This window comes from Heteronotia binoei, chromosome 19 (assembly GCF_032191835.1).
Source record: "Heteronotia binoei isolate CCM8104 ecotype False Entrance Well chromosome 19, APGP_CSIRO_Hbin_v1, whole genome shotgun sequence".
Lineage (NCBI taxonomy): Eukaryota > Metazoa > Chordata > Lepidosauria > Squamata > Gekkonidae > Heteronotia > Heteronotia binoei.
In genome coordinates this window covers 1,147,668-1,160,786 of record NC_083241.1, presented here as the reverse complement: position 1 = coordinate 1,160,786, position 13,119 = coordinate 1,147,668, and the positions used below count along the sequence as shown (strand labels likewise).

The 13,119-nt window shown below is 51.6% G+C and overlaps 1 protein-coding gene across 1 annotated transcript in view; it reads left to right on the top strand.

Annotated features, from left to right (window-relative positions):
• Nucleotides 1-12,316, top strand: part of LOC132587944 (A disintegrin and metalloproteinase with thrombospondin motifs 7-like) — a 63,453-nt gene extending 51,137 nt beyond the window's left edge. Inside the window, exons 22-24 of the mRNA XM_060260357.1 lie at nucleotides 781-927; nucleotides 1,076-1,235; nucleotides 10,595-12,316. Coding sequence (XP_060116340.1) covers nucleotides 781-927; nucleotides 1,076-1,235; nucleotides 10,595-10,758 — 471 coding nt within the window. The 3' untranslated portion in view covers nucleotides 10,759-12,316. The remainder of the gene's footprint in view (nucleotides 1-780; nucleotides 928-1,075; nucleotides 1,236-10,594) is intronic.
• The last annotated feature ends 803 nt before the right edge of the window (nucleotides 12,317-13,119 follow it).

Genomic DNA, 13,119 nt, shown 5'->3' with positions numbered 1-13,119 from the left:
TTTCTGACTATTCTAAAACAAAATCACGTGACATCATTCAGCACTGAAGCCTGCATTCCAGTATCGTTTTGCCGTCTTCCTTGGCATAAGGGCATCCTCTGCTTAGTTTCCCAGCTGAGGAGCACGTTACAAGCCTTGGCTAAAACCAAGCTTGCAAGATCTGAGCTCTGGAGGGGCTCAAACTGAGTCATATAAGCAGCAGCTTTAGCAGGGGGCCTGAGCAGTCTTCCAAAGTTCCTTCCTTTCACAAAGCACTGTGGCCACAAAATGTTTAATAATGACTGACTTTGGCTGGAGCATGGGCAAAGTCAGGAAACGAGACCAGTCAGCCAGGACTCAGGTTGGTGCTCTCGCCCAGAGCGAGAGAGCCAGTGGGCTTGCAGAGACACCAGCTGATAGCATGGAGCAGAAAGGTGAGCCAGGCAGGAGGCAGCCTTGGATGTTGCCAGTCCTTGCCCGTGGGAAGCTGACAGGAGAGAAGCCCTGGAAGCCCCAGGGGGGTTGCTTCCTAGAAACCAGGCATGTGCGTTCGTCTTCCTAGTGGCCAGATGAGGTTGTTTTATATGGAAGACCCTTGGTGTGTCAAGGTCAGTGTTGTTTACTCAGACTGGCAGGGTTTCTTTGGCATTCTCAGGCAGCCATCTTTCCCATTCCCTCCTGCCTGGTCCTTTGAACTGGAGATGCCGGGGGTTGAACCTGGGACCTTCTGCATGCCAAGCAGAGGCTCTGCCACTGAGCCATGCCCCCGCCTTGTTTAGCTGCCTGTCTCTTTCTGGCCAGTGTTCTGAGCTGTGTGGAGGAGGGGAACAAGAGCGCCTGGTGACCTGCCCGGAGCCTGGAAGGTGCGACGAAGCCGTCCGGCCCAACAACACAAGGCTCTGCAATGTCCACCCCTGCACCAAGTGGACGGTGGGATCCTGGGGGCAGGTGAGCCAGCCTGCGAGGGAACGGGATAAACTCCTAGTGGGAACTGACCCCGAGCAGTGCCTAGTTCCTGGGCAGCTTTGTCACTTGCAACAAAGTGCCCTTTGGCTTGTCTGCGTCTTGGTGGGCTCAGCACTTTCCTTCCTTGCAGTGCACGGCCACGTGTGGCGGAGGCGTTCAGAGGAGGCAAGTGAAGTGTGTGAACGTGAAGACTGGGGAGGCAGAAGAGGACAGCAGCCGGTGTGATCACGAGCAGCGCCCCGAGAAGACCCAGAAGTGCAGTCTCCAAAATTGCCCCCACAGTGAGCCAGGTGAGTGGTGAACACATGAAGCTGCCTTCTATGGAATCAGACCCTCCTTGTGTCCATCAAAGTCAGTATTGTCTACTCAGACTGGCAGTGGCTCTCCAGGGTCTCAAGCTGAGGTTTTTCACGCCTACTTGCCTGGACTCTTTTTGGAGATGCCAGGGATTGAACCTGGGACCTTCTGCTTACCAAGCAGGTGCTCTACCACTGAGCCACCATCCCTCCAAGGTGCAGCCTTGTGAGGCCTGAGTCACATGATCCTGGGAGGGGGAGTCCTCTGGAGGTCTCTGCTCGACTCGCCACTCCTGGGTTGTTCCTTCCTGCTGCAGAGTGTGGACCCCTGAAGTGCAGTGTGTGCCGGTCAAGAGACACCTTCAGACTGAGCCCCTTCAGGCTTTCCTCATCAGATTGAATTTATACCCCACCCTTCACTACCCAAAGGAATCTCAGAGTGGTTTACAATCTCCTTTCCCTTCCCTCTCCCCACAACAGACACCCTGTGAGTTATGTGGGGCTGAGAGAGCTCTAACAGAAACTGCTCTTGAGCAGAACAGCTCTGCTGAGAACTGTCTCTGACCCAAGGTCACACCAGCAGCTGCAAGTGGAGGAATGGGGAATCAAACCCATTTCTCCCAGATTAGAGACCACACACTTAACCACTACACCAAACTGCCAGCCCTGGTTGCCTGGACAGCTGGTGCTCCTTAGAGTCCGTGTACTTGGAGGATTCACCAGTGTGGTGGTGGTGGGTGTTTGCTGGGGAAACCTCCTGTTCCAGTTGGTGGCCCAGCAAATGGTCAGTCTGGCACTTTCCAAGTAATACGGGAGAAGGATGTCCAAAGGGCGATTGACCCTTGTGTCAAGTGTCATCAAGCCGCTTCCGACTTCTGGCAAACCTCTTGAGCCGATGGCCTCCAAAACATCCTCTTAACAGCTTTGCTCAGGTCTTGCAGTGGAGGGCCTCCCTCGTGGCTTCCTTAGCCCAGAGATCTGACTGTCGCCCCCCAAGGACAGAGCAGCCGGGAGCCTGAAGCAAGGGGAGGGGAGCGCAGAGGGCTGCTCCCTCTCCAGCCTGCCCTCCCCACCAGTTCTAGAGCCTGTGGATGACGTCTGCATAAAAACCTCCGTTAGGGGAAGGGCAAGGCTTTGCCGCCCTTCTCCAGTGCAGGGGGGGGGGGAAGAGCTTTCTGCAAGGAGGGTTCCCTGAGGGGGGGCAAGGGATGAATGAAGAGGTGGCTGAAGCAGGATGGAGCCCTGGGTCGGGGTGCCTGCCAGCCAGAAGTGGTGTGAGGGAGATTTTGATTTTGTGCTGCTTTTGTCAAGCATGCCTCTGGCTGGGGAGGCTGTGAAGCAGCAATAGCAGGAACCAGGCTGGAATAAAGTTGGGATTTTGCATTTGCATGGTTTAAAAAAAAAATTAGATCCCGGCTTCAGATCTTGGTGTTTTTTTAAAAAAAAGTATTTGTGTGTGTGTGTGAGAGTGCGTGCGTGCCTGGAAGTCATGATGACCTCTGGCAACTCCGGCTGGGGCTAGGATGTTTTCAGAGAGGCGGCTTGCTACTGCCTGCCTCTGCGTCCCAGCCCAGGTATTCTTTGGAGGTTTCCCTTCCAAGGCCTTGGCCTTGCTTAGCTTCTGAGATCTGATGGGATCGGGCTTGCCTGGGCTAACTCTGGATCTTGAGTTGAGCCAGTTTGGTGTAGTGTGCGGACTCTTATCTAGGAGAACCGGGTTTGATTCCCCCCTCCTCCACTTGCAGCTGCTGGAATGGCCTTGGGTCAGCCAGAGCTCGTTTATCTGGGAGAACCGGGTTTGATTCCCCACTCCTCCACTTGCAGCTGCTGGAATGGCCTTGGGTCAGTCATAGCTCTCTTATCTGGGAGAACCGGGTTTGATTCCCCACTCCTCCACTTGCAGCCGCTGGAATGGCCTTGGGTCAGCCAGAGCTCTCTTATCTGGGAGAACCGGGTTTGATTCCCCACTCCTCCGCTTGCAGCCGCTGGAATGGCCTTGGGTCAGCCATTAGCTCTGGCAGAGGTTGTCCTTGAAAGGGCAGCTTCTGTGAGAGCTCTCTCAGCCCCACCCACCTCACAGAGTGTCTGTTGTGGGGGAGGAAGATAAAGGAGATTGTGAGCCGCTCTGAGACTCTTCGGAGTGGAGGGCAGGGTATAAATCCAATATCTTCATCTACCTCACAGGGTGTCTGTTGCGGGGGAGGAAGGTAAAGGAGATTGTGAGCCGCTCTGAGACTTAGAGTGGAGGGCAGGGTAAAAATGCAGTCTCTCCTTCTAAATCTTCTACTCTGACCTTAGTTAACGGAATGGCCTGTGAGCCACATTTGAACTGCCCAAGAATCAATCAGCATGTATTGTACCTCCCTTTTAGAAAAGCAAAACCATGTCCATAGTGAATTTTCTGCCCAGCCTATGAATAAAGCCATTTCTCTTATCAGGGGCCGGAAGGGTCATAAAAATATCGTAGCAGAGAATGCCAGGAAGGAATCGCCAGTTGGGGCGGGGGAGAGGTTAAGCTGAAGCAGCTGCAGTCTGTCAGGGTATAAATAGCTGAACTGGAGAGTGAGCAGGCGGAAACTGGTCACTCTCCAGTTCAGGCTACAACATGAGAGTCTAAATCACCAGAACCCAAATGCTGGCTGTGCTGCAAGGTGTCCGCGCCTCACAGGTCTCTTTCTTTAGCTGCCTGGCTTCTGATTCTGCAATGAGTTCCTGGGGACTGAGTTGTGGGGGGCTGAACTTATTTGCAGCATACATGGGGGAGGGGGGGGAAATCCTGCAGTCGTACTGCTCAAAAGGAATGGAAAGGAATGCCTTCCCGTCCATTGTCTTGGAGGTCGGGAGGGAGGGTGACCCATCCAGGGGAAGCATCACATCAGGGGAGGGGCCTGGGACATTTAGTCCTTGATGGTTTTATTTAGGACTGCACTGGTTTAAGGTTAGTAGCAATCCCTAGTAGTGATTTTACATTTTGGTGTAATGCTTTTAATATGTTTTATCTACATTTGCAAGCCACCTTGAACTCCGTAAGGAAGATAGGCTGTTTTAAATAAATAAATGCAAAAAAAAATGCACTGCTACCAATAGGACCACTGAAAAATAATGCAATTACTTCAATCCTTTATATATACCTGTGTATACAATGTCCTCATACGTTGTATACACTGGTATATATAAAATTATAATAGGACTGAAGTAATTGCATGGTTTTTCAGCGGTACTGTTTGGTAGCAGTATATTTTTTTGCTTGTATTCATGCTGAAACCCCTTCTCCTGTGGTTAAATGAATAAACAGCAAAATGTTTTAAATAAATAAATAGCAACATTCTGAGCTGGCAAGTCCACCCATTACCACCCCGTGAAAGGGAAGAACTTCCTGACCATTAGAGCGGTTCCTCAGTGGAACAGGCTTCCTCCGGAGGTGGTGGGCTCTCCTTCCTTGGAGGTTTTTCAACAGAGGCTAGATGGCCACCTGACAGCAATGAAGATCCTGTGAATTTAGGGGAAGGTATTTGTGAGTTTCTTGCATTATGCAGGGGGTTGAACTAGATGATCCTGGAGGTCCCTTCCAACTCTGATTTCAAAGCAAGACTTGTGCTGCAGACCCTCCACCCTGAGTGGGAGGGAGGGAAGAAGGGAGGGAGATGCCACTGGCTTGAGGGGGTCTAGATCTAAGATTATGGTATCCGGCCCCATCACACCTTGGCAAATAGAAGGGGAAGTAGTGACAGACTTCACATTCCTGGGATCCAAGATCACTGCAGATGGTGACTGCAGTCATGAAATTAAAAGACACTTGCTCCTTGGGAGGACAGCTATGGCAAACCTGGGCAGTATAATAAAAAGTAGAGACATCACCCTGCCAACAAAAGTCCATACAGTCAAAGCGATGATATTGCCAGTAGTAATGTATGGCTGTGAGAGTTGGACCATAAGGAAGGCTGAGCACAGAAGAATAGATGCTTTTGAGCTGTGGTGCTGGAGAAGACTCTTGAGAGTCCCTTGGACTGCAAGAAGATCCAATCAGTCAGTCCTAAGGGAAATCAACCCAGACTGTTCCTTGGAAGGTCAGATGCTGAAACTGAAGCTCAAATACTTTGGCCACCCAGTGAGAAGGAAGCTCTCCCTGGAGGAGATCCTGATGCTGGGAAAGACCGAAGGCAAAAGAAGAAGGGGATGGCAAAAGAGGAGATGGCTGGACAGCGTTACTGATGTAACCAACAGGAATTTGAGCGGACTTCGGAGGATGGTGGAAGACAGGAGGGCCTGGCGTGACTTGGCCCAGGGGGTCACAAAGAGTCAGGCTTGACTGTGCAATTGAACAGCAACAGGAGACGACGCCAGGATTCTGCACAGCCCTGGATGGAGGAACAGAGAGGCTGTTGGGACAGAGGTCCATTTAACTCCTCAAACTTCTCTTTTGCAGTTTGTGTGAAATGGAGGCCGTTCTTAAAAATAGCATGGAACATCTGGCGGGAAGAAGTGATATAACTCAGTGCAGCTAATCAGCAGTTTTGCAGGCCTCTTGACAGTTCTCTGCATTCTGGAATGCTGTGGTGGGTGGGTGTCTCGTGCAGGGAGAAGGAAGGACTCCCAGGTGCTTAGAGACAGTCCCTGGTCTTGCCCATACAAAGGGCTCTGTAGAAGAACCCCTTGGAAGGTCAGTGAAAGGAAAGCTCTGAGAGGAGGAAGTGGGGGCCCAGCCCGAGGAGCAGGAGAGAAGGCCTTTGTGAGGAATGCTGGCTGGAGTCCCAAGAGCATCAAAGGCCTTCCAGAAGATCACAGGGGGCCTAGTGTCTCTTGAGAGCATGCAAGGAGGGGATTCTCAGCTCTGTTCCCTCTGCCCGCTTCTTGCATGCAAGGAGGGGATTCTCAGCTCTGTTCTCTCTGCCCACTTCTTGCATGCAAGGAGGGGATTCTCAGCTCTGGCCTCTCTGCCCGCTTCTTGCTTTCATTCCGATGCTCTTCCCACCCCCCACCCCCAGCAAGAGGGGCTATGATAGGGAAAGGGCTGGAGTTGAGGCAGCCTGGGCCCCTCCCTCTCTCCCTGTGTGCCCCACGCCTCACTCAGTGTAAGGAAAGGCGCTATTGCAAGCTGAAGCAGGAGCCAGTCTGGCTGAAACATCAGAGAGTGTCCTGATCACACGATGGAGGGATTGTGAACAAATTTTGCACATTTTTTGGAAGGGGGGGGCGATGCTGCTGGCAGCTGCAGAAAGCAGCGTGAATCAGGGCTGCCCCAGGAGTGGGGTGGGGAGGAAGATTAACCCTTCCTGTGCTGTTTGCCTGATTTCCACATTGCTTCTTAGAGATGATTTCCACCCTGCGGAAGAAAATGTGCTGCTCCTGTGAGGCTTGCATATTTTCTTCCAAGGAGCAAACAGCAGTTCTAGGCGAGAATTTCTCAGCATAGAGAAAACGGCTGAGCTCCCCATTTTAAAAACGGTGGGAAATCTTTTCCTGGTCTGGCATGTTTCCCCTACCCAAGAAAACAGCAAGGGGCGCACATCACATTTGTATTTTGAAAACACAGCAGTAGACCGAGGAGTAAATCTTCTGAATATTGCAGAAAGATTTCCGAGCCTTGTGGGATTTCTGCTGATTATTACCTGGCATGGAGTACCTCTTAACCATTAAGAAAATCTCATTTTTAATAACGTGTGGAAGGGGTGTGTGTGTGTAGCAGTGTCAGTTTTCCAGACATCCTGAGGTGCCCAAGATACTTGTTAGAAATCCCAAAACGAACCGAGGAAGGATTTGCCTCTAACATTTAATTAGCTTTGAGGGTTGTCCCTCTAGCCAATAAAGCCATGACAGTTGTGACCACAGACCTCCCAAAGAGGAACGGGCTTGCAAAGGCTCACACGGGGAAGAGGGATTGGGGGGGGGAGCTGCTCCCTCCCCCCATCTCCCTCTCTGGATTCTGAGCTTCAGCAGGCATTGCCAAAAGAATATCAGGCATCTCTTCACAGCCACAAAGACCAGGCATCTTTACAAATGAAAAGCTGGAGATTCTCCGGGAGTTGCCTTGTGCACATCGATCGCTGCCGTAACCTCCTACCAAAGTACAACGCAGCTGCCTAGCTCAGTGAAGGAACAGCAGGCGAGGAGGCTCTCCGGCTCCTGGTCTTCGTCCACCTGAAATCACTTTTCCCAAGGATGCTTTTCTTCTTGGAGTTTGGAAAGGGGCCTTTGGGGAGGACTGGAGCCATCAAGAGGAGGGTTAAGCCACCCCTTTGCACCCCCCCCCTTCCATGCAGCTGTCTGCATTAATTTCAGTGCAAAACCAAAACATTGGCTAGTTTGACCTGTTTGTCCAGGCCCAGTGCAGATTTCAGCCCTGGCCCCTGCCTGGTGGAATGAGCTCCCCCTGGAGATCCGGGCCCTGCGGGATCTGCTTCAGTTCTGCAGGGCCTGTAAAACAGAGCTCTTTCGCCAGGCTTTCAGCTGAGGCAGCGGACATCACTTGTGACCGCCCCCCCCCCCTCATTCCGTCCCAGCGCTACAAGATCTACTGGACTTGGACAATAGGTCACATCTGTGAAGCAGAATTCTGCCACCTTCATCTTTGTAATCTTAGATTTTATATTTTTTAAATTGGTCTTTTACTGTTGACTTGTTTTTATGATGTAAGCCGCCCTGAGCCTGTTCTATGGGAAGGGTGGTCTACAAATTGAATTAAATAAATAAATTCCCTTTCCCTGTCTCTTGGGAGCTGCTTCAGTGTGCCAGCCACCGGGTTTTGGCACAAACACACCCGAGGGTGAATTCTGCCTGCCCCCCCCCCCGTTGTTTCCTGGAAACCCCCTTTGTCTGTCGTCATGTTTGTCTGGCACCAGCAGCTGGGGATGAACACACCAGCAAATGCCCATTCCCACATGCAGGGGGGCCCAGGAGTTGGTTTTGCAGAAGGAAGGCGGCAGAATGTTGGAGGGAGGGGAGATGGAATTCCCTCTCTCCTGAAACGCAGGCCAAGATCTTTGAGGTTTTCCGGAGGGCATGATGGCTGCTGCTAGTCATTTGTGTTTCGTTTTTTTCTCTATCTTTTTGTGGATGGGGGGGGGGATCGCTGCTGCTCCAGTGTTTTTAACGTTGTGGGCATGAGGCATGCTTGTTGGCTGCATGCAACATTTAACATGGTCCTGAAGTTTCCACTCACGTCCTCCCACTCCTGTGCCCTGTCCTCTCACACTTTGTTCCCCCTGGAGGCACCTGGGTCTGCTAGGGGGATCACCCACATTTCTGTCCTCATGGCCCAGGCCTCCCCCTCCCCACCAAGGCCTGGGCCATGAGAAGAGTCATACTAATCCGTTTGCACAAGAGGAGCCCCTTTCTCTACCCTCTTCAGTCAGTGAGTTGACACTGACCACCCCCCTCAACAAAAGAACCAGCTATTAGAGACCCAGCAGGGGCCCTTCTCTGAGAAGCTTAACAACCAAATCAAGAGGGGGGGGGGGCTCCCTGGGAGTCTTTCAATGGGAAGATTAGAAAGAGGCCTTAAGGCAATGGTGGGGGGGGGGTCAGTTGTGACTGCATGGCCAAGGAATGCGGATGAGGTAGTCTGCAAGGGAGGGGCAGGTCTCTGCTTCCCCCATCAAGTCAACAGACCCTTCCTTACCTCTTTCCCTCAGCCCTCCCCAAATTCCTAGGAGTCTGCCAAGCGATTTACGCTGCAGCCTTTGGACAAGTTGGGGGGGGGGGGGGGAGAGGAGGCAAAAGTGATGTGCTGGGAGGGAGGGTCATGAGGTAGAAACCAAGGCTCCAGCCATGACCTCAGCGCAAGCATTCTATCAGCTTGGCGTGGGGGGATTTCATTAATCAGCACCAGGATACGGCTTTTAACGAGCCCTCTAAATGGACCTCCATGTAGGGAAATCTGCGATTAACCGTGTTGCAGCATTGGTTTTAACATCACTTTACGTATGAAACTGCATTTCAGAGGGCAGCCGTGTTGGGCTTCGGTGGAACAGCTGGAATTGAGCCCAAGAGCATCTTGGGAAGCAACAGGATTTTTTTGGGGGGGGGGGGGGGGATGAACTTCCAAGAATCAAAGCTTCCTTCTCCAAATCTGAAACTGTGCAGAATGATTTGATGGGCAGATTTCTGTTGCTTTTTCAGCCAGGTGCGGAGAGGAGTGTACGTTTTCACGTAGCTGCAGACATGGCTGCAGAAGGCAGACGCTTCTTCTCCCAAAGGCTCACCCTATTCCAAGGAGAATGAGCAAAGCTGTGGGGCAAAGAAGAGTCCAGTTGGTGCTCCATCCCATCCAACTGGAGGGCTTCTGGTGTCCTGACCCCACTGGTGGACCTCCTGATGTCACCTGGCCTTTCTTGGCCAATGTGTGACAGAGTCTTGGACTGGATGGGCCATTGCCTTATCCAACATGGCTTCTCTTATGTTCTTATGTCTGGGGCAGTGATGCTTTGTACTATTGGTGTTTTGGGGGGAGGGGGGCACAGTGGGAGGGTTTCTAGTGTCCTGGCCCCTGATGGCACCTAGGTTTTTTTGCCACTGTGTGACACAAAGTGCTGGACTGGATGGGCCATTGGCCTGATCCAACATGGTTTCTCCTATGTTCTTGTATCTGGGGCAGTGATGCTCTGTCTTCTTGGTGCTGGGGGGGGGGGCACAGTGGGAGGGCTTCTAGTGTCCTGGCCCCACTGAAGGACCTCCTGATGGCACCTGGGTTTTTTGGCCACTCTGCAACACAGAGTGCTGGACTGGATGGGTCATTGGCCTGATCCAGCATGGCTTCTCTTATGTTCTTATCCCCTACAGCAGCTAGGTCACCATCTGTTTAGCTGCCATAAGCCTGTTCACAGGGAGGCTGGGATACAAATAGAAATAATCAAACAACATGCACTTATACCGCCCCCCTGCAAAATACAGGTACTTATAGCCCGTCTCCCCACTTCCCCCTGGGGAATTCCACTCTCCAGCTTTTGCAGCCTTTCCCTGCAGTTTTGTGAGGATCTCCCACCCCCTTCAAGAGAACACTGATGTTGGGCCCACTTGGTGGAGATGGTGCTGTTCTTTTGGCCTGCTGCAGCCTCCCCCCCCCATGTGCTGGGGTCAGCAAAGTGGGGGCAGGAGGGCAGAAACTGGGCCAAATGGAATGAAAAAACAGATGAAAGTGCAAAGAGTGCAAAGAGTGCAAAGAGAAGGCGCTGGGATGGAGGAGAAGGGTGGAAGGGAGCTCATTGTGAGAATCAGAGAGAGAGATTGCTGTGGAGTGGGAATGAAAAGAGGGGAGGCCTGGGAAGGGAGGGGAAAGAGGGTCGTGTGGAGGAGGAGGAGGAGGACAGGAAGTGTGCTGGAGAGGTTGCAAAGCTGCCTTTGTGTTCTTGCCGCAGGCTTCGTCTGTGAGCGGGACCGTCTCTCCTTCAGCTTCTGCCAGACGCTGCTCTTCCTGGGGAGGTGCCACCTGCCCACAGTCAATACGCAGTGCTGTAAGACTTGCCACCAACACGGCCACAGCCCCCGGGACCGTGGGAACGAGCGTGCCTCTCGGAGGTGAAGACTTCCCTTCCAGCAACTCTGCAGTGAAGACCAGGAGGGTCTGAGGTGTTCTACAAAGCAGGTCCCTCCCTTCCTTCCAGCAGGGGTGGGCAGAGTCTGTCTGCTCACCACGGCCCCTCTCTCCGGTTGGGGTCTTGCCTGGTGCTGTGGTTAATAAGTTCCCCAGATGGCGTTTGGGGCTGCCAGGGAAGGGCCGGAAGTCGCCAGGCCTTCCTGTTCCATGTCCGGCCAATGAGCATTTGAAGAAAAGAGAAGCGAAAGCGTCTCTGGTGCTATCGTCCTGGATACACTCAGGTTCACGTGGTGTTGGCGGGCCAGCACCTGGCGCTTGACTGACTCATTCAAAACAGTTATTTTTGTATTTTCTATACATCAGCATCTAGCAATCTAAACTATGTAGCTCCATTGTTATTCGTTGTCCTTATTATTGACTTGAGAGGCCAGAAGCGGGCAGGTCACTCAAGGATGTTTACAAGGAGAGTTGAAAGACACCCCCCCCCTCCCATGCCAGAAACTGGTCATCAGCTATAATCAAACTTACTGAGAAGATGATATTGGATTTATACCCCGCCCTATACTCTGAATCTCAGAGCAGCCTACACTCTCCTTTACCTTCCTCCCCCACAACAGACCCCCTGTAATATTGGAGGGGCTGAGAGAGCTCTCCCAGAATCTGCCCTTTCAAGTACAGCTCTGCGAGAGCTATGGCTTGATCCGGGGCCATTCCAGCAGCTGGAAGTGGAGGAATGGGGAGTCAAACCCCCGGTTCTCCCAGTTAAAAGTCCATGCATTTAACTGCTACACCAAGCTGGCTCTCCACTACACCAAACTGAGAGGAATTGGGTTGGCTGCTCTGCTCACCGCAATTCCTCCCAGCGAAGGAGGGAGGGAGGAGGCTGCTTCTCTGACTTCTTTTTGCTCTCGGACGTCTTGCTTTTTACAACTGGCTGCTCCTTTTCACTGCTGTTCCCCCATGGCAGGGCCTGTTTTTCTTGCCGCCGCCATTCAAACCAAATTTGCCCTCAGCGGCAGGAACCAGGGCTCTTCATTTTAACCTGCGTTGGAATTCAAAGAGTGCGAGGAAAGCTCAGAGTTCCCTGTCGTTTCGGGGGTGACAATGAGCTTGCCCTGCTCTGGGGCCTCAGATGGCATCACGGAATCGTTGTTTAGGGTTGGAGGGCACAACCCCTTTCCCGTGGAATCCTACTGAAAATATTGCTTTATGGATCCATGTCTTGAAGATGGTTGGTTTTCCAGCAGGAGAGAGAACCCAGTGAGGGGCCATACAGTGTATATTTTGTCTGTCCCAGGGAGAGAGAGACTTTTCTTGAAGCCAGCTGTGCAGGGCTGTGTGCACACACAGCCTCCCATTCCCTTTCCCTCTTCAGTTTGTCCCATGCAGTTTCCACAGCAATTCATCACAGAGGCAAGCGAGTTAAACAGTAAAACTGTTTCCAAGAAGATGCTATATGGAAGAGGATGTCTTTGTAATTCTCATTCGTTTAAAAAAAAGAAATTGGTCTTAAGTTAACCTTAATAAAAATAAAAGCAGCGCATTTCCCTTTCTTTTTTAAATCCTCTTTTTTGTACTCGTCATGACATGGATCCAGTCCATGTGAATGGCTCTTTCCCAGATTCTTCCTCCTCTGTGTTTCGTGCAAAGGTTTTTTTTGTTTTTGGGGGGGGGGGGCGGGTCTTGTGGCTGATAAGAGTATTCCACAACACTTCTTGGAAGGCTGTAATGTGTATCCTCCTAAAAAGGGCCAGTGACCTCAGACCCCACTACAAGAAGGAACCCAACAGATGACCACCCAGCCTCTGCTTAAAGATACCCCCCACCCCCGATGAAGGAGAAGTCACCAACTTTCCAATGCGATCTGTTCCCGTTCTCCTGAAAGTTTTTTTTTTTTAATTTTGATCCCTTTTAGTCCTGCCCGCTGGGGCAAGAGAGGACAAATCTGCTCCATCTTACATGACAGCCCTTTGGGGTTTTGAAGACCGCAGTCATCTCTCTAGGCTAAGTGTACCCACCTTTTCCAATCTTTCCTTATAGTGCTGGGTTTCTACACACACACACACACACCTGTCTTCCTGGCTGCCCTCCTCTGGCTGCCTTCGAGTTTGCTCAGACCCAGCATTCCAAAGGAGGGATGATCAATACTGAAGGATAACTTCCTGTGATCTGTATGTCTGTGAATGCAATATTCCCAAATGTAATTCTATCAAAGGAGGAAATAAGGTTGGTGTGACATGACTTATTTTTGATGAATCTCATCCCAACAGTTCTGATAACCCGCTGGACTGCACTTTCCTTCAAGAGTTTGTGCTTCACATTCACCTTATTTGGCTCCCACACTTT